The sequence below is a fragment of the Coloeus monedula genome (assembly GCF_965178545.1).
Source record: "Coloeus monedula genome assembly, chromosome: 17".
Lineage (NCBI taxonomy): Eukaryota > Metazoa > Chordata > Aves > Passeriformes > Corvidae > Coloeus > Coloeus monedula.
Window position 1 is genome coordinate 10,295,032 of NC_138797.1, and position 20,661 is coordinate 10,315,692.

Consider the following 20,661-nt stretch of genomic DNA (forward strand, 5'->3'; position numbering starts at 1 on the left):
GGGGTCAACCATAGGAACCCCATGGGCCACATGAGCCTGGGCTGGTGTTTGGCCTTCTAACCAATTTAACTGGTGTCAGAGACTCATGCTGGGACTGACAGTAATCTGGAAATAATCAGTTGCCTTTAGGGGAGCGGATTATTTGCACGGAGGAACTGCATCTTTCTGGAGGGACTGCAGAGGAGACTGAGGAGAGAAACCCACGCGTCTCCCTGAGGCTCTGCATGCTCAATATCCCACTCCCACGCCAGCTCCAGGACAGCCCTGGTAGCACCACCGGCCCCTGGGGCTACCTGGGGATGCAGGGTCCCATTGTGGGCACCTGAGGAGTCCCCAAGATGCCGAGGGTGGTGTCAGCTGAGCTTGCATGGGGTGCTGTGCCCATGAGCTCCTCCAACTGCTGAGCTCAAGTGTAAAACAAGATTGGGATTTGATGCCCTTCAGCCTTTCCAGTCTGCCCATGAATTCGGCAAGAGCTGCCTGCTGGTGGTTGGTGGCCTGGTGGGGTGATGGGGCCACGTCATTCCCCTTCCACAGGTAGAGGGCTGCTCCATGGCGTGGAGGACCCTGGTCCTGGTGGGGATCTCTGGCAGGGCAGTGCCTGAGCAGCCATTTGGGATGGAGCTGTGGTGGTGCCTCCTCAAAGTCAGCAACTCCCCACAAGTGGTAGGGCCTGTCTCAAAAGCATTACGAAAAACAGATATGTGAACACAGATGTTCAACTCCCTTCCCATAAGGGACTGCACCACACCCTGCTTTTATCTTTTTTTATTTTTTTCAATGCCAGGCTTAATAGAATGGTATTTCCCATACAAAAAGTGCAAATAATTCACAGATTAACTAGCTCTCTTTGTGAGTGGGGTTTTTTGGGGAAAAAAAAAAAAAAAAGAAAATTGAGCTTTTTGGATATTATTTGACAAAACAAGTTACAGTTTTGTCTTTCCATGGTTTACACAATTTGAAAAAACTTATGGTTTTTTTTATGTATTTAGAGGAAGAACAGAGTATTTTTTGTTTCCAATACAGATGAAAAATCTTCCTGCAGTTAATTGTAGATAAACTGACACCACCAACTCAATGAGCAGAATGCCTCATGTCTAATAATTAAATTTACTGACCACAGTGAAACAAATTTCAGAAACCCTCTTGATTTTTGATTTTTTTTTTATTTTTTCCTCACTTAACACTCAAACAGAACAATCCTGTCATGAACCCGGCCCTCAAAACACCTGTCTTTTAAACCTAGAGTCCATAATCAAAAGTTTCCTGTCTGGCATTTGCTTCCAGGTCTAATTTTTACTCTCCCCTCATTTCCAGTAAGAGCAAACCGTGCAGAGAGTCACTATGCGGATGCTGCTCAGGAAACTCTAGGTACCACGGGAAATGCGTCGCACGAAACTAATCAAAAGCTGCACGGCTCATTCTCCCTCTACCCTGCTACCACCCGTTCTGATCACTTCTCTGCTTAATAGAGGTACTAGATGAGTAAAAAAAGGTGGAAGAGCCTCCCTGCTGCCCGCCCCGAAATTAGAGCCTTCCCTGGCTGCCAGTTGTGCAGAGCACACGAAGCGAAGAGATGAGGATGGGGAATTTGGGCTGGGCGAGCCAAGCCAGTGTCTGCTCAGCAAGGGAGGAGGCCAGGAAATGAAGTTTAACAAATGATGGAAAATTAAAAAAAAAAAAAGGAAAAAGAGAGAAAAGAAAAGAAAAATGACAAATTTAAATTTTTTTTAAAAAATACCCTTTCCTCCCTGTCGCTCCATCCCTCCTCAAGGTCCAGGGAATCCTTGCAAATTGACTTGCACTGTACAGCAATGTCTAGTTAGTAGCATGAGAAATACCAGCTTCCTGCCTCTGCTCAGTCACCATTCCTTTGGCTCTCTGACCATGACAAATTGACCTTTCCTAGTCTGGTGGCCTTTGGAAGCCACAGCTTGCCTATCTAGCACCTCTACTACGCAGCTAGAGAAGGACTAATCTCAGCCTGTCCTGCCAGACATAGGGGACACGGGCTCCCCTGAGGGTTGGCATTGGCCTTGTGAATGGTTCTGTTTCTAGACCCCGAGGGGTACAGACAGCTTTAGCTCAGGGCTTTGTACGAGCAGGGTTTGCATCTTTTTCATCCAGTTGACAACTGCTAGGTGTTTTCAGGGACTTCCCAACGAGCTTCCCTTCGTGCACCCATGGCCATATACACAGACACGTAGATCCTATCTTATTTGTGCATAAATACTTCCACACCTGCACTAGAAGAGCCTCTGGCCCCACCCCAGACACTGCTCCTCAGCAGCAAACATGCACCTTCTTGATCTCCCACTGCCCAGAGTTTGCATGCTGTGAATGCTGGCAGGGGACCCCCCGAGCTCCTCGCCCCGCAGCCAGGCAGGTGGGCAGCCCAGGAGTGGCAGGGCACTGAGTGATGCCGCATGTTTGTGAACTCGGATTTTTGCATGCTCTTTTTTGGAGTCCGTTTTAATTCTCAAAATCACCAGTCTCTGTATCCCTCAGAAAGCCAACAAATGACAGCTTTGAAAGTATAAAACTGCAGCTCTAACAGTATATGTACCTCTGATTTTCTTCATTAATTGTTTCAACCTGTATCTTTTCTTTTCTTGCTATTTTTTGACCTGCTGGCTATTTTTATTCTCTGTCAGTCTAGAGGGTAGGGCTCACGGCTGAGGTTTGCGTGTACCAGGTGCTCAGAAGTAGAGTGGTAAATCCCATCTCTGAATGGGTAACAAAGAGGAATGGGGCATGATCTAGGGTTCATAAAAAGCAGTTTCTCCATGGTAGGAAATCCTCTACATCTGGATAAAAAGCCTGAACCTCTGAGTCAGCCTCCTGCTACATATTTGGTGGTGCTGTGGCTTTCCTTGAAGGTTAGCCTTGAGAAGTGTGGGTAAATACTCGGTGATCATCAGTTGCGCAGGCAGCATTTCACAACATTTCCAAATGGCAAAGATTTGGTCAATAGCCTAGCTGAAAAAATGATCCTGACTTCTGTGGTGTTTCCATTTGCCAGGTGAGGTTGTTTTATCTGTGGAGGTGTAGTGTGAGCAGGGACTCCTCCCCAGAGAAAGCCTTTTCTCAGTTGCTTCACACTGAGGTTGTTTTTGGCAGAGATGAAAATGAGCAGTGCTATTCGTAATCTGGTCTCTCATCTGTCCATGTCTGGTTCTGTTTTCTGGAAAATCAGCCACTCTGATCTCAATGTCTTCCTTGCATGTCTTCCTAGGCATGGATTTTTAATTGCTAAAGCAGTGTAAATTTTTTTCTGTTTTCTACTGAATTCCTTCCCACTGTGGTCCTCATTTCATCTCCCCCATCTTGAGTTCTGCAAGGGAAAGGGAGGATGGAACAAAGCGTTACCTCAATATCTTCTTAATCTGCTGGAGCCCCTGAAAAGGAGGATGACAGACTGTGGTTCTTCCAGTCAAAAAGGAGTCTTGGACTTTGGAATAGCTACAAGGGCATCTTTGTTACCTGCATCCATCCTGAGTATAGTGTTACACACCCTGTGCTTTAGTAAAACTGTGGTTTAACTGTGAAGGGACGTAAAAATAATTCAAATGTCTTATTTCCCTGGACCCTTGGGTGCCTGCCAACAATCCCCACTGCACAAACTCTTGGGGCAGGTGCCAGCACTTTGATGCAGCTCAGGCTGAGTGCTAAAAGCCTCCATCTAAGATGCACATAAGAAAATAACAGCAAACCATGAGGCAATCATGGAAAACTCAATGTAGGTAAATTAGTAGGAAACTCCTTAGAAGCTGTGGTTTCTTAATGTACTAAACCAATGATCTTTAGTTAATAAATGCAGTAACACATTCATTTTTAGGCAGTAATGTAACTACACCAACCCAGGTTATCAGCTCTATCATATTGTGCTTTGTAAGAGACTTTCCTGACACACTCAGAGATGAGGGCACCTCACAGTGGGAAGAGGTGGCACCCAGAGCAGTGAAGGAAAGGTGTTTGCAAGAGCCCTTGACTGGCCTGTGGCTCTGAGTGGAGCAGATTTCTTAAAGGCTTGTCTGGGAATGATCAGCCAGCTCAGAGGTGCAACCTGGCTGCTTTGCTTTGCTCTCGAAATGCAGAACAGCCGAGCTGGCAAACAGTAAGGCTGGGAGAAGAGGCAGGATGTGGCTGATGTGGTGTCTGACAGCACCCAGCATCAGTGTGGGAGAAGAGGGCTGTGAATTAGGAAGAGATGGGTGATTCTCACAGAATGCTGCAGAATAGCAAAGGTTACAGACATGAGTCTGGCTCCAGTGTCCCTTCACTCACCCAAGGCCCTGTGCTTTTCCGTGCTTTTGTGGTGGTGCAACTCCAGTCTTTGCCATCACAGCATCAGTGGCTCCCATCCAAGTCTAGCACTGTGGTTGTGGATGAGGAAAAGGAGAGGGATTACTCACCATGACTTGATCACTGGCTGATGTTTTGTTTCCCTTATGCCCAGGTTTCTCTGCTTCTAGAAACTCCATTCTCTAGGCTGAATTCACCTTTCAGCAAAGGCTTTTCTGAAATCACTGGAGACAAACCAGGCTTGAGCCAGGCCCTCTCTTGCTTTCTGTTTTAGTCATGGCAAATTTTGCATACACCGTTTTATTTTCCTTTTCTTCATGTCTCCAGTAATTGGTTTCTGCCTCTTACTCACACCAGCAAGCAGACTGGAGCCCAGTGATAGTCACAAAGGCCATCATTCACTCCTGGCACTCCTGCCTGGTTTTAATGAGTTGTTCTCATATGCCACGAGCTCAGCACAAACTCTTGATTTAAAAAAAGCCCTTCATTTACCAACAGGAGACAACCTTTTTCTCCTGGCCACAGCTTCTCAGAAGAATGAGCACTAATAATGGTTGAGTTTGGATGCAGAGATGGATCTGAGTCTGTGCTAATCCAACTCATTCTGGCTAGCCGAGAAGGAAGTGAAGTAATGGCTCAAGCAGTTTAAAATCAATGACAAGACCTTACAACTGATACTTTTTATTGATCCAAAATTACTGCTAATGTAATGAGTCCACATTGCTTTAAAAGTGCTGATTTGATACTATAGAGAACTGGAACGAACCCCAAACCAGAGGGTTTCAAACAGGAGCTTAAACCCCTGGCATCCTAAGGAAGCTGATGGCAGCTCATTTTGAAGGTCAGTTCTCTGCTGAGTGCTGGCCTGTTGGACTTTACCAAAATGCAAAGCCCACTAAATCAGTGAACATCATCCAGTTTCTCCAACATGGACTCTCATTTTTTGACTGGCAACAGAGAAAAATCAGCTCAGTTTCTATCCTTTGTTAAATTCAAGTAAACGTGAATATTTATAAACCATCCCCAAAGTCAGCCTGGAAAGGCGATTTTTTGCTATCAAATATTTTCGTAGATGCCACCTGGAGTGGTTATGAGGACCTAGAATTAAATCACGCCCTCTTAGGCTCTGGTGGCTTCCCCTAAGCTGTGCCTCTGGTTGCAAAGCAGCAGTTCCCTTTCCCTTCCTTCCCCTGGCACGAGCACAGCTCCTGCCCCGTGAGCGTCCATCCGTCCCTGCTGTGTGTGTGGCTGGGTTCCTGCTGTCCTCACGTTCATGTCACCAGCACTCCCCACTCAACTGAGGCTCATTTACCATCCTGGAGTGACATCCAAACACCACCTCTCTGAGATACTCTGAGTCCCTCTGCATGACTTTCTGGTTGAGTGAGAACATGATCTTGGATTAGCTGACAACATATATCCCTATGTATGTCTGTATTTCTTTGGGATTTTTTTCCTACCGGCTCCTGCAGACCCCAACAGCATCCTCCTCTGCAGGGATTGTACTTGCATGTGATTCCAGGTGTCGTTTCCAATGAGGCAATTGCATGGCAGAAGAAAAAATTCAGTTAATTGTTCATGGTGTCTCATGTCGTCTATGTTAAAACAGAGAAGTTACGTCAGGTGTTGGGTTTTTTTCCTTAGTGAGTACTTGGGAACAAAACCCACCCAGATCTTAATTGTTCATCAGATTTCTACGAGGTTTTTTAATGTGTTGCACCTCATGCTGTCAGGCTTGAAACTCTTTGCTTGTATCCCTCACCAAGTTCAACCCTTTATTTTTTGCTTTTTGTGATTCCTGCAAACATTTGTAGCACATTTGTTGTGGGAATGGAAAAGGGGCTCCAAGGAAAAGGCCCTGCTGTACTCAGTGAAAGGCAACTGGTTTTATGCTGGGATTGGTGATGGGAGAAACTCAGCAGAGGATAGGGCACAAAGAGATCGCTTTGAATCCTGAATATGGCTGTGTTGCTAATGCATTTTTATAAAACTTGCTTTTTAAAAAGGTAATTCAAAGTAATAGTACTACTGAAACACAGTGGATTCAAGAAATATTATTCTGTAAAATCAACAAAAATAAAGAAAAAAGATCCAGTTGGCCTGTTAAGAATCAAAAGACAAAATTTCAATCTGGTTTCTAATCCAAGAAACTCAGAGTGAGAATTTCTTTTAAACCTTTGGCTCACTATGTACAATGGTTTTGGTAGCATTAGTAATTAAGGCTTACATCCAGAAAGGTGTTTAGGCACGTGCTTGTTCCCAGATTCCCATGTGGATTTGTACCTCTGACCTGGATTTCAGCTCTGCCGAGGGTCTGTTGACCCCATGGCTTTCAGACAGACCATGCACATGGGCACCACACTGGAAATTCAATCCCCAGCACTTACCTGAATTAAAATTCATCTTTAATTGGAAAAATTCTGCCTTTTTTAATTTGGTCATGAGCAAATTTTATTTTCTCTCCAATCCATCTTTCAATGTGAAATTGCTGCTAAACTCATGGCCACAGCCAACCCTGCCCTGCAGCCCAGGGGATGCCCTCCCCACACAACTCTGTAAAATGCTGCCTAAGCACCTTTCTCTCCCTGTAAATGTTTGTTGTCTCTCAATGTAAAGTGACTTCGTAAAAATAGCACCTTCTTACCCGGCAAATCTGCTCCCTGAGTGTCCTCGAGTCACATCTTCTTCCCTTGCTGGCCGGAGCTGGTGTCTGCTCCTGTCAGCAGGGAACAGCCAGCGGCTGGGAAAAGGGAGCAGCGTTTTGCTTTGCTTCAAAACCAGCAGCCAAGTTCTGATTGAAGAACCTCATGCCAGTTTTGAAGGCAAAGAAGGACTGCGTGGCTCTGACTTTTAAGTTGGTGTTGCTGAAAGACACAGCAAAAAAAAGCAGGTCTTTGGTTGGTGATGTGGAAATTAAAATTTCTGAAATGTTCTTCCCGCAAACTGAGGCAGAGAGTTTGCAGCAGAATGATAAGTGGCTGCTGCAATGGTACAGAGTGTTGGGAATTAAATCCCTGTCTTCACTCAATTTTGATACACCTATATATAAAATACTGGCTATTTGTGCAAGTACCTTGCACTGATTGTCCAGCCTCTAATGAGTGGAGTTTAATCATCGATTGCTATCAAGAAAATATGAACGGATCCCAAACTATTTGCAGTCTGCTTTTCCCAATGCTGTCTCTATAAAGTTTGTGGTTTCATAAAGATTCACAAAATCTCTTTGTTCTTAAATTTTCACATAAAAATTCCATGTCTTCATTTGGGTGAAAGGCTTTAATTGCAAATTTCAGAATTTGGAAACCAATTAGAGCGGGGTGGTCACTATTTCCCAGTGAGATCATCTCTGTTTCTGGGGAGAGCTTCTTTTCCAACCATAATTGCAAGGATTCTAGTAGGAAAAAAGGCAATAAAATGCCATATTCTGGAGTTTAAAAATTTTGCTTTACATGACACCCATAGCAGTCCTCCAGGGAGATGGCAGATAGCTTTTAGATGGAATTTTTATAGGATACAAAGAAGTTGCACAATTCAGCATTTGTATTTATGTGTTTCAATATGTAACTGGATAAAGAGGAGCTCTTTGGAATACATAAAGGGGGCAGATCATGTTTGAAGAGGGAGGAAATACAGGAGCTGAAGAAAGGGAAAGGACAGATCTGAGCACCAGAAGTGAAGTGTTTACACAAAAAATCTAAGATAATGGTTTGGGTTTTTTTTATTGGTATTTTCTTATTAGTCATAGTGTTTTGGAAGGCAGTTGTGAAAGAAAAGCTTCCTAACTCGTGATCGGAGTCGATCAGTGATTTAAGGAATCATAACCTCATTGTTAATGTCATTCTGTCCCGCCAGCCCTGGCATCCCATGAGGGGCTTCTGTTTAAGTCCTCATTATTTTCTCTCTCTTACGAACCATTCCCATTTCACTCATGATGATGGAAACATTTCTACAATGCTTTCTTTCAAACAAAAATAAAAATAAAAAATACATATTGGAAAAAAGAGAAAAGCCAACAGCAAAGCTACATGTCACTGCTGCTTGGAAGTGCTCTTGGTTTCTAATGGCTGGTGGGGAAGGACTGCGTGGTTTCCAGAATGACTCCTCCTGCTGTCTCCTTTTTGTCTTTGTTTCAACGTGTTTCTCTGAACAGTCAGAAGGTCAGTTTGAAAGATCGTGTCTTCTCCAGTCCCCGCGGTGCTGGCACCAAAGGGAAAGGCTCTCCACAGGCTCAGGGCATCAGGAGGTCCCCCAGCGCTGACCAGAGCATCGAGGACAGCCCGAGCAAAGTGCCCAAGAGCTGGAGCTTTGGAGACCGCAGCCGAGCCCGGCAAGCGTTCCGCATCAAGGGAGCGGCGTCGCGGCAGAACTCGGAAGGTGAGGGCTTGGGGTGCTGTGCTGGACCCCAGATTCCCAGCTGGCCCCCACATCCTCTCCCTCCCCACATAAGAAGGGCAGAGCTGCCAGCCAAGATGTTGGAACTCCTTTCCCTCCCAGTCTTTTAGCTTGGAGTAGCCTGAGCAACTTGATCAAGTTGAAGATGTCCCTGCCCATTGCAGGGGGTTGGACGAGGGGGCCTTTAAAAGGTCCCTTCCAACCCAAACTAGTCAATAATGATTAGAAGAGGCAAGAAAACCCCTTCTGATATCCATGATATTGTTTATATTTCTGCATGTAAGGATTGGGAAAGGAGAAAGAGTCAGGCATTGAGACAAGAGGAAATAACCTCAGGTTGTGCCTGGGGAGGTTTAGGGTGGATATTAGGAAAAATTTCTTCACTGAAAGGGTGGTCAAGCCCTGGAACAGGCTGCACAGGGCAGTGGTGAAATCACCATCTTGGAGGGATTAAAACCACACCTAGATGTGGCACCTGGGGACATGGGTTAGTGGTGGGCTTGGCCATGTTGGGAGAGTGGTTGGACTCAATGATCTTAGAGGGCTTTTCCAACCCAAATGATACTGGGATTCACTGATACAGAGATGGGTGAGAGCTGCAGTTGGCACTGCTGAATGTCACCTTAGCACATCCTGGGAAACGCTCTCATTTGGATGCTCAGCAAAGGCTTTTCTGCTGCTTCCCCTGGGGTTGCTGTTTGTGATCTGCCTCATCTTTCCTTGAGTGGCACTGGCACGGGAAACAGTAACGTGTTGTGTTTCTCCTTCCCTGTCCCAAACCCAGAAGCAAGCCTCCCTGGAGAGGACATTCCTGATGAGAACAAAAGCTGCAACTGCGAGTTTGTGACGGAAGATTTGACGCCAGGGCTGAAAGTCAGCATCAGGGCAGTGTGGTAAGAGAGGGAGAGGGGGGGATGCGGTCCAGAAGAATAAATTAGAGAGAAAAATGAGAAGCGTAAAGCCCAAGAAGTGCTGGCAAATGCTGACATGTGTGTGCTGCAGGCTGTTTTTCCCCTGGGTGGCCTGCCCTGCTTTATAGACAATTTTGCCAGGAAGGGCAATTTTTGCTTAGGGAAGGAATAAATGGAGAAACAGGAAAATCCCCCGCAGGGATGCATCCAAATGACCATTTTCACCATCTCTGAGATTTACTGCTGACATTTATAAAAGTGGTGCGGAGAGCACATGCACAGATGACAGTCCAAGGGGCATCAGGGACCCCCCGTCGCAGACAGGGCTTCAGCCACCAGCCCCCACAACCCCCTTCCCCTCTCCTATTGCTGCATCCTCTCCCAAATCCACAGGGTTGGGATTTATTCCATTTTCCTTACAAAGCAGCTCCCTGTGGTGTTTTTTATCCACCGTTAAGCAGGTCAGGCTGCACCCAGGGACTGTGTTATGATTTTGCTCTCTGTCTCCTGCAGCATTATGAGGTTTCTCGTCTCCAAGCGCAAGTTCAAGGAGAGTCTCCGGCCCTACGACGTGATGGATGTCATTGAGCAGTACTCAGCTGGGCACCTGGACATGCTCTCCCGGATTAAAAACCTTCAGGCCAGGCAAGAGACCCCTCTCTTTGCTTCATTTCCCACTGCTTTTTGTTCATTGTGGAGGTATTACCGAGAGAGACACTTTCCTTTGCAGCTACAGATTATTCTTTTCCTTTCTAAGAAAAATCCTCAAGGAAAACATCAGTGCTTATGGCTGGAACTCACAGGGACAAGCAGGACAGGGACTGCCACTAAAACACCCTTACTGCCCATCACAGGACATACAAAAATCATGACTCATCCTCCTGCTTTATTTTGGGAGATTTTTCATTATGGTATATCCCATAGGAAAGGCGGGTGGGTATTTCCATGGTCCTCCAGGCAGGGTGCCAAGGTTTCCCCAGTGTTAAGGCTCATGTGGGTTATTTGGTATCTAAGACAAAATTTGGTGTCCTGGCTGTGGCCCTGCTGCCACAGACACAGAGAGCAGGGAGGAGGCAGCAGCTGCCTCCCACTGTTGGGATGCTAAGCCACTTGAGGAGGAATCCCTCCTCGGATGGTGCAGTCTGCTGAAAATCCATGCAGATGGGAATTTCTCATCCAAGCCCACCGACGTGGGTGGGGTTTAGCTGAGCTGCATTTCAGCTTCTGTGCTCAGATTTTAGGGAGAGATGTGTTCATTTTAATAGGAGAAGGAATGTGGAAAAGGGACAAATGGAACCGAGAAGGTTCCATTTTTTTCATGTTTCTCCTGGAAGAAAAAAAACCCCAGCACATAAATTTGATTCCTTGAACAGAGGATCAGAGTTTAATCTTTTAGCGTGACCACTCCTCCCTCAGCCCTGATGGGGAAAGCAGACCCCAAGCCTCCAACACTCCCGGCTGTGTTGGCTCAGCAGAAGTAGCACCAGTTCTGCTGAGCTTGAAGGACACCCAGAACTGTGGCAGGGCTTGGCCATGGGCAATCTCCAGTCAAAAAAATACACCATTTGCTTTTACACTTGGAGAATGAAATTGTTTCCCTTGATGGCTGTGGCAGCCCAGCTTCCTCTAGAAGGCATTGAGGAAGTTTTCCTTTAATTTCAAACCCATCTAAGTCCCTGATAGAGTCAGCAAATGTGAAGAAAAGAAGTGTTTGTGTATGCAAACAGCTGACATGAACCCCAGGAATGAAGCAGGAAAATTGTCTTGGGAAAAAGAGGAATCTCTGTTCTGCCATGAATCTCTCAGACACCATTTTAACTCTGCTATTTTTGATACTCAAAATGCAGAGGTAACTTTCTCAGCCCTGCTGCACACTCTGCTTTTCCCAGAAGGAACATTCTCCCTTGCTATGGAGACCAAAATATCCTGGAGCATTTCCTCTGTGTGAGCCTCTCACTCCTGTTCAGTACAAATTCAGTGATCATAGATCCAAGATGTGTAGCTGAATATAGAGGGGGAAGAGGAGGAGGAGGGGATTGAGATTTCCTAACTTTAGCAACCTGAAACAAGAGGCCTCCAGGCCGCCTCCGCAGTGGGTACTGGGCCATCAAGGTTGTCATCTCCGCTGGCTGCAGGTGGAATCCTGAGTCTCCAGCAGCCTGAGGGCTGCGGCAGATTGCCTCACCACCCATCCAAGTCTCCCAGTCCTTCAGGGGGATGTGCCGAAAAGCCAAAGCAGTTTGGTTGGCTGCTTTTTTGGGGAGGCTGGGGTAAGGAATTGCAGCTTTCAAAGCTGAGGGATTCTTCCCTCAGCTGTAGCTGTGGGACTGTGAGGATGAGGTTCTGGGGATGGACAAGGCCACCAACCATCCTCTCACAGGGAAGCCAAGAGGACCAGGAGCTGCTTCAAAAACATGAAGCACCTGGATTTGGGATCCAAGACTACCAGGCAGCTTCAGTGGTTTCACTGTCCCCACTGAGCAGGAGATCAGTGATGGTGATGGGAGCAGACCCCTTTGGGGCCACACTTTGGGCACCAGCAGGTCCCATGGCTGGTCACCTGCCCAGTACAACTGGAAGGACTCCCTGTAGACAAGGCCATGGCCGATGTTGGACCCTGCACCCATGCGATGGATCCCAGGGAGGAAGTCATGGGGCACCTTGGAGAACAGATATTTTAATCTCCCTTGCCTTCATCAATCAAAGCCCTGTGTTCTCCCTGCCAGCTCAGCTCGGCAGGGCTGGCTCTGACCTCCCCTAGCCAGGGCTTTGGTGGATTAAAGCTGCATCCAAGCCTATTTCTGGGGTGTTTACATGCACTTTCCTCTCTAATCAGTAAAGCCTCTGTCACTGTGTCTGCAATGTGCTCTTTTCAGCGTTGTGTTCACATTGTCTCGTGTTCCATCCTGACACCTTGCCAACCATGGATGTCTCCCATTCATTGAGTTATCCAATCCTGCAGCGTTCCTCACCGACTCCCAGCAGCTCATGCTTCCCTGAACTAGCTGAGGATGTGTTCTCTAGCACTGGAACTGAAAGGAGAATGAATATATGTTGTTTCATATCCAGCCACCTCAATGGGATATTACCTCACATATGCAAATATATTCCAGAGGGTAAAGCATGTTGCCTGTTATATCTGGGGCGGGGGGAACTCCTAATGATGTTGCGGTGGTGCCTAAATCTCCAAATCTTACCCTGAGGTGGGTAAGACTCTGGTTTTTCACCAACAACCAGGTGGTAGGAGAGAGCCTTCTGTTTCCAGCAGAATATATTTTCAAATTCTCTCTCTTTCTCTCCCTGTCGTTCTGTTTTTCAGTTGTTTCTTTCTGCGACTTTTCTCTGACCAACTTTTCTCTACGTGTTGCTTCATTATGCATTTTGCTGGTGTCTTTTTTCTTATTTACTTTGCCAGGATAGATATGATTGTGGGTCCCCCACCCCCTTCAACTCCCCGGCATAAGAAGTATCCAACCAAAGGACCCATGTATTCTTCCAAAGAGTCTCCCCAATACTCGCCTAGGTTAGGATTCACCAAAATGCCGCTTTCTCTGGAATTTTTTTCATTTGCTTTATGTCAAACCCCTTTCATGCCAGTTATATGACGGCATTTCTCACTTAGCAGTGCAGCCTGCTAAATCATGACTCACGAGGGTTTGCTGCTCTGGGTGTGCTCTGATTTGCCTTCAAGCCAGAGGGGTACAAAAAAGGGGACGTTCGTTCAGTCATCAATAACCATCCGTTCCTTCAGCGAGCCTATTTCCTATTTTCAGTCTTCTTTGAGGTGTTAGAAAGCTAAATTATATCTTTTCCAAAAATCTCTTATTTTATCAGGCTGTCTTCAAATGTAAAAGGTGGAATATTTACCCACACAGCCAATGTAAAGTGAATAATCCACTTCCTAAAGAATGACACTGTCCACACACAAGCAAAGGAGCCTTTGCAGCTCTTTGGACAATGAAAGAAGTTTATTTCAGTGGGCAAAGTAAGAATGAAGTGTTTTGTAGCTGATGAACACAATGGTCTCTGTTTCTTGCTGGTGCCACTTTACTGACCATGGAGGCAAAAATTGTGTTAAAATACTACAACCATGGGAGTCATATTCCAAAAAAATAATAAATCAATCCTGATTTTCCAAGCAAAAGGAGCAGGAGTCAAACCCAAACCTCAGTCACACAGCGAGAGATTTCTCATTAAGTTCTCTCCTTGAGCAAGACCATATCTGAAGCTCATGCCATGAAGAATATATTCCTACAAAAATTCCCATTTTAGGGCATTCTGAGATCTGGGCAGCAAGGCCATGAGCTGGGTTGTATTTTTTCTCGTTGCATTGAGACCACTGGAGCCCAAGGCAGGTATAAATATTTGCTAGAAAGTCATTTTCTATGCAGAAATAGTAGGTGATTTTTAAATGCAGCAAGCTTAGCCTTAAATATTTTTTTTTCTAAATATATTTGCCTCCCTAAGAGCTAATATGTGACAAATCTCTTGATTTTTATTTAAGCTGCTCTGAGTAATCTTCACTAGAGAAATGTAAGTAAAAGGAATATTGAAAGCTTACATTTTCCCACTCAGCTAGCTCAGACATTAAAAAAATAGAATTTTCCAGAAGCCCCAAGCTTTATACTTGAAAAAAAAAAAAAGCTTTCAGATGAGCATTTTTTCCCATTTCTCCTCCCTGCCAAAACAAGTCTTTGAAAATGAAATAACCTTGTTATCTGAAGAAACATTTAGATTTTAAAACAAAAATACATATTCAAGAGGATTTTGCTGTATTTAACCTTTAAGATGATATGTGCAACAAGCCTTCACTAAAGGCAAGACTTTCTTGTGAAAACCTGTGCCTCATACACAGCAAAGGTGATTGATGGATCTGAGGGGAGGAGGCCTCAAACTGGAATATTTATTTTATTCAGTCCAAGTCTGTTGCTGTATCAGCTTCATGTTAATGACTTCCCCCCCGCTGTTTTTACAGTTCCTAATACTGATTAAAAATCCTTTGCACATGCCCTCAAGGCTCCTGGGATGTTTAGAGGTTTTTTTGTCATTTCTCCCTTTTCCAATGAAGTTTTTCATTTCCCCCTCATTGAGCTGTGGCTGCAGAAAGCAGCAGTGTACAGAAGGCTGCTGAAATCTCTGTTCCCACCCATGAAAAGGCTTATGCTGCACTTAATTTTTGGCAGTTTTATCCTCCCACAGACACCAGTGGCACTTCTGAGGTGCTCAGGGGGCTGATGGATGGGAACCAGGACTCTGAGCAGCCCCAAACCCAGATCCAAAAATTCTTGGGCAGGCTCTGCTGCTGCCATGCCCTTCATCACCCCAACACCATGTGGGTCTGTGCCATGGGGATGTGTCCTGTGAGGTCCCCATGGATGGCTCCGGCCTCTTCTTTTCAGTCTGCACACCCCTGTTTTAGCCGAATTCTGCCCAGAGAAACATCGTGGAAGTGATGTCCCATGAGCTCTCTTAACCCTGTGGATTGCTCAGTTCAGCCAAAATCTTCCTGCAAGCAGCTCCTGGTAAGGGCAGGGGGATCCTGGTAGATGCCCACAGCTGTGGTTTGGCTGATGGTGTTTGCTCCATGCTCTACACACAGATAATTTGGATAAAATTCCCTTGATCAGCTGATTTAGCCTAGAATAGGTGCAATCTCAGCTGTAATTTTTAGACAACAGTTGTTGATCAAAATTTGCCCAGAGCAAGATTTATTGCCAAATGAAAGGGTAAGTAGCCAGTCCTGTGACATGGATGAAGGGGGTTTGGCTTCAATGCCTGGATTGTTTACAAAAATTTATAAGAGATAAAGAAAAAAAAAAAAAGAAAAGACTTGACTATCTATTCCCAAACACTTCATTTTTATCTCATTTGAGCCGTTTGACCTTTTGATGTCTGCTTCTGGCCCGAGGGTGACATATTACACCTCTTTGCATGCACTGTTAGCATGAAGCATAACGAAGCATGAGAAAACCTGCACTGTGGCTGATGCAAGAATTTACATTTTTTTTCTATCATTAGAAAGAAGGAAAGGCAGTAAAGTCCACTTTAAAGAGCAATCCCCTCTTCTCTCTCCCTCCCAAACTGAGGCCCAGCAGAGCCTACCAAGGACAGCAGATGGCACAGTTTGTCGTGCATCCTTAGAAATCTCTGAATCCTCTTCTGCCAGGAAAGGAAAAACATGGGGCTGCCTCTTCCAAAGCTTCAGCTGAATTCTTCCCTCTGCACGTGTGTGTTGGGCACAGATAAAATAATTATTGAGAAGACACAAGACTCCCCATGGGCTGTAGTGTAGAAGTGGGACGGGCAGCTCAGAAGATTCTTGGTCCTTTGTCACGCTGTAAGAACATAAATTATCCCCTTCTGCTTTGCTAAAGTGGAATATGCTCTCTTTTCTTCATCTTTTGAGCTTTGTTGCCCAGTTTGGACAAAATCTCAAAATCTTGTAATGGCTAAAAGGACCTCCTGCTCTTGGTGGTCCTCTTGGTGGTCCTCCACCCAGCTTGGTGCAGGTGGGTTGGGAGCTCACAAGGAATTCCTCTTTTCTCTTGTGTCAGATAAGGCACAAATGAAATCTCTGCACTTTTCTGGGGATAGGAGCACTCTCCTGTGGTCCAGCTTGTGCCGTGGGAAGCAAAGGGGTGGGAGACCTCGAGCCTGGTTTCTCCCATAAAGAGAGAAGGACTTGGTTCACCTTCTTCTCCCCTCTCTGCACTGAAGCCAGAGGCCCCGAGCTGCCCCCTGCACCATCCTTGGTGCTACCCTGCCTCCGAGGAGAGATCTGGCTCTGCTTCCTCAGAGCTGTGGAAGACAAACACCCCAGGAGCTGTGTTCAGGTACAGACACAAAGGGAATGAATCAAGCAGGAATTCTGGGCTCTGGTGTCAATTATATAATGGGAAAGGGCTTCTGAATGCTTTATAGGTGAGCTCTGTGAAGGGCTTCAGCCCTGCTCCTACAATCCAGCAGGTCTGAAGGCAGGTTGTGTCCTTGGAGGTGGGTGACAATTTAGTGCTCTTCTTAGTGATCACTCCATCTGCAAAATGCCAGCTGGCCACTGAAATGGGCCATGTGGGGTTCACTCTCTGGATAGCTCTTCTCTTAAGATATGAAAAGACAGCAGAAGTCCTGCCTTGATTTCTGCAAGGTTAGAATTAGGGTACACAAGACTCTCTCTGTTTTTACTATGCAATGTTCGGTTCTCCTCTCTATGTCACAGTCTGTCCTGCCTCCCTGCTCTACTCCACAGCTGGTGAGGGACATTTCATTTCCATTAGTGGACACATTTCAGTGTCAGTGCCGTGCTGGATGGGACAGGAGGACAGAGCACCCTGATTGTTCTTGGCCTTCTGCAATATTCAATAACATTTAGGCTTTGGGCCTCTTTAAACTCGTGTTCATTGTTTTACCAGTCTACTTGCTTGTGCATACAGGAGAGGAGTTCATACAGTGGCTGTACCACGCCTTGACTTGTGATTCCCCACCAAGTTAGCCCGAGGTATCCAATTTAACAGCTCTTTGCTTACATGGTAACGACATTGTCGTAGGATTTCTTGTGCTGTATGTCCTGTCAGTAATTGCATCCCTTGTGGGGAGTTCCTGTACATGTCAGTGATTTCCTTCTCCCATTACAAGAGAGAAATAAGGCATGCGTATTCCTCACACTTGTAATTCCAGCACTTGGTGCTCCTTGTACTCCTGTGCTTATATTGCTAAGCAAAGGATCAAACATGGCTTTTTAAGCAGAACAGAATTCTGTCACATCCCTGCCCAAATGAAGTAGCTTCTGGATCAAAGCTAAACTCTGAAACAATTGTTGGCTTATATTTTCTGTCTTTGGTGTGATGTGCTCATCCACTTCATCTCTTTGAGCCAGATCTGGTGCTGTAAAGTGCTGTTGCTCTAATATAAGCTAAGGGAGCCACGCTGGTCCATTCCCACTGGTACCTGCCCCTCAGTGTCAACAGCCAACATCCGTATGAAGTCCCTGTCCAGTGTGAAGAAAACAGATAGCTCTTGTGTTGGAAATAGCCTCACATCTCATTCCTTTCCTTGGTTTTTGTTTGTTCGTTTTCCCCTGTCTGTCTGTGTTCAGCTCCTTCCTTTTCCTCCTCCTGGTGCATGGACCTGTGGCCCACAACGCAGAACTGCGTAAGAAGCATTTTGAGTTTTCGCTCAAGATACCTCAGCCTGGTTTCAGTCAGATTAATTAACCCTTCTTTCCCCCCACCACCCTTATGTTTGGTGCATTATGCAAGAGTAAAGTTTGCCCAGCGCAGAATTATTCTATAAACCTGGCTGCCATTAAGAAGTTATTCCAAAAATGAGTTGCTCCCCTGACTTTGGAGGGATCAAGAAGCTCCAATGTTTACTTGCCAGAAATTTATATTTGATGCCTCTAATAAAATTGAGTTCCAGCTTCCAAACGGGTTCTGCCCTCCTTCTTCCTCTGCATATGGAGCTGTTAATAAACCCAGGTGTTTCCATACTGGGAGTGAGGAAGTGCAAATGTGATGTGTAAAGAAGTTAGTACCAAATTATGTGCCTTGTAACCTTTGCTGGCTGATTTGGCAGGAGCTTCCTTTGCTGTTCCCAACTGGGAGCCCTGCTAATAAGAAACATCTAACAGTACAAGTGTGAACTGCATTGAGATGAAAACAGTTTGGTAATGTTTGGTGAGTTCTGGACAAATTCAGCCTTGCTGTAATTCCACTAAAACAGTTGTCACTGCACCTGTTTGTCTGGATCTTAGGACAAGCAGCTCATTTTCATGGACATGAGAATTACACACAGACATTTGCATTGAGGAGAGAAAACTGCTGCAAAGACTGAAAAAGATCCCATTGATATATGCTAGACAGAAAACTTGATCTTCCCCCAAAATAATAATTTCTCAGTACAAATAAGAAGTTAATCGATTTGGAAGAAAGCCAGTTAAAGAAATTCTTTGCAGTGGGTAAATTTACTGTGCATAATGTGCCAGGTTTTATCTGTATAAACAGAAATGGATAATTTCAAACTCTGCTAATACTGCTCTGAATTTTGCATCTGAATTAACACTTCAGTGCCACTGCGTGTCTGTGAGTAATTTGGAGTGTTAGTTGGGAGAGAGGCTGTTGCTTTGTCCCATGGAGGCACCACAAGCGGTGCCCTCCTCACCTGCTGCCTCCAACTGACTCCAGGTCCTTTTCCGGGGGTGGGGGGATTTTCTGATCCCGGTAGAGTTGACCAGATCGTTGGGAGAGGATCCTCCATGACTGACAAGGATCGGACCAAAGGGCCAGCAGAGGGGGAGCTGCCTGAAGACCCCAGCATGATGGGCAGGCTTGGAAAAGTTGAAAAACAGGTATCTGGGTCAGGAAGGGGTTCTTGTCAGAAGGTTTTGCATGCATTGTGTTGTTTTTTTCTTGCCTTTTTCTCGCCTTTTTCTCTCAGTGGGACATTACCTTTTAGTTAAAAGAAAGTGAGAGCCAGGAATATTTTGAAAAAGAAGCAATGTGGATGTTATGAAAGGGGACTAAATGTCTTGGAAGCCTAAGTGCTACTTTTAAGCCAGACACTTTGAGTCTAGTTTAGTGAGTTTGTCAAATGTCTACATTATTTTTGAAAACAGCACATTGGTTTCTTTGCCACTGCACTGGACATGCTTCAAATGAGTCCCTGAGCCTGGCTGCTGCTGCTGCTGGCCTTGCTGAAGATTTAAAATCTTCCTAGAGGATAAGGCTCAGAAATCCCCATGGCCTTCTGAGCCCAGACAAGTGCCAAGTGCAGGAAGGAGCTGGAAGGAGCAAGTGTGCTCCAGCTTTTCTGGAACTTGGTGCCTGTCAAAAAGGTTAGAGGAGAATAAGGGAAATCCTGTAACAAGGAAAACCCTGTAAAAAGGTGGAGAATTAAACCCTTCAGAACAATTAAATATTCACTAAAAGTTTGAGATGCTGTGGGTCAGTGTAGGCGGAGGTGATCTGTGAAGCCCAGCCCCATACTTGCATCTTGATGGAAGTTGCTCATACTCAGGATGTTAACGTGCTTCAGCCTGCACATAGTGCTGGAACTGTGGTGTTTTTCAGGTTCAGTCAATGGAGAAGAAGCTGGACTTCCTGGTGAACATTTACATGCAGCGGATGGGCATCCCACCAACGGAGACGGAGGCTTACTTTGGGTCCAAAGAACCAGACCCAGCCCCTCCCTACCACAGCCCCGAAGACAGCAGGGAGCACATTGACAAGAACGGCTGCATCATCAAGATCATCAGGTCCACCAGCTCCATGGGTCAGAAGAACTTCTCCGCCCCACCAGCCCCAAGCAATGCGTGCCCGCCCTCCACATCATGCCAGCGGCAGAGCCACGGCTCCTCACCCATCGGAGACCCCAGCTCGCTGGTCCGGATCCCACCTCCACCCTCCCACGAGCGCTCCCTGTCCGCCTACAGCGGCGGGCACCGGGCAAGTGCGGAGTACCTGAGGAACGAAGACATTACAACCAAACACCACGAGAGTGCCATGAGAGACAGCGACACGTCCATCTCCATCCCCTCGGTGGACCACGAGGAACTGGAGCGCTCTTTCAGCGGCTTTAGCATCTCCCAGTCCAAAGAGAATTTGGACATCCTTAACAACGGTTGCTATGCAGCCGTGGCCAAAATCAGACCCTACATTGCAGAAGGGGAGTCAGACACCGACTCTGACCTCTGCACGCCCTGTGGCCCCCCCCCAAGGTCGGCCACGGGTGAAGGACCCTTCAGTGACATGGGCTGGTCAACCCCCCGGCAGTGAAGCCTCCCTGCAGCCGCGAGCCACATCCGAGCACTGGCAGCTGCCCGCTCCAGCTGTCCACATGTCGAACTTCTCAAGGAGATTGACAGCTAAGGTTTTCCTCTTTCTAGGACACCCTTAGCTGCCAGATACTTTCTTGCAGCTTACTCTCGGGGGGGAACGAGCAGGTCCGAGCCTGCATTTGTGGAAGAGGTCACGGTGATGAGCGAACTGGAGCCGTGAAGTCCAGATTTCTTTCATACTCTCTTTCTAAGATCATTAGGTGAAACTATTTCATGGCGCAG

General features: G+C 46.1%; 1 protein-coding gene across 3 annotated transcripts in view; it reads left to right on the forward strand.

Moving 5' to 3' along the window:
* KCNQ2 (potassium voltage-gated channel subfamily Q member 2) overlaps positions 1–20,377 on the forward strand; it is a gene marked incomplete at both ends in the record, with an annotated part of 64,554 nt that extends 44,177 nt beyond the window's left edge. The window contains 7 exons of one of the 3 annotated variants that reach the window (XM_082292642.1): positions 1,318–1,371; positions 8,456–8,679; positions 9,482–9,590; positions 10,122–10,253; positions 13,024–13,131; positions 18,828–18,951; positions 19,673–20,377. In XM_082292642.1, coding sequence (XP_082148768.1) covers positions 1,318–1,371; positions 8,456–8,679; positions 9,482–9,590; positions 10,122–10,253; positions 13,024–13,131; positions 18,828–18,951; positions 19,673–20,377 — 1,456 coding nt within the window. The remainder of the gene's footprint in view (positions 1–1,317; positions 1,372–8,455; positions 8,680–9,481; positions 9,591–10,121; positions 10,254–13,023; positions 13,132–18,827; positions 18,952–19,672) is intronic. The other 2 variants (XM_082292643.1, XM_082292644.1) reach the window with 2 other exon arrangements.
* Positions 20,378–20,661: the final 284 nt, after the last annotated feature.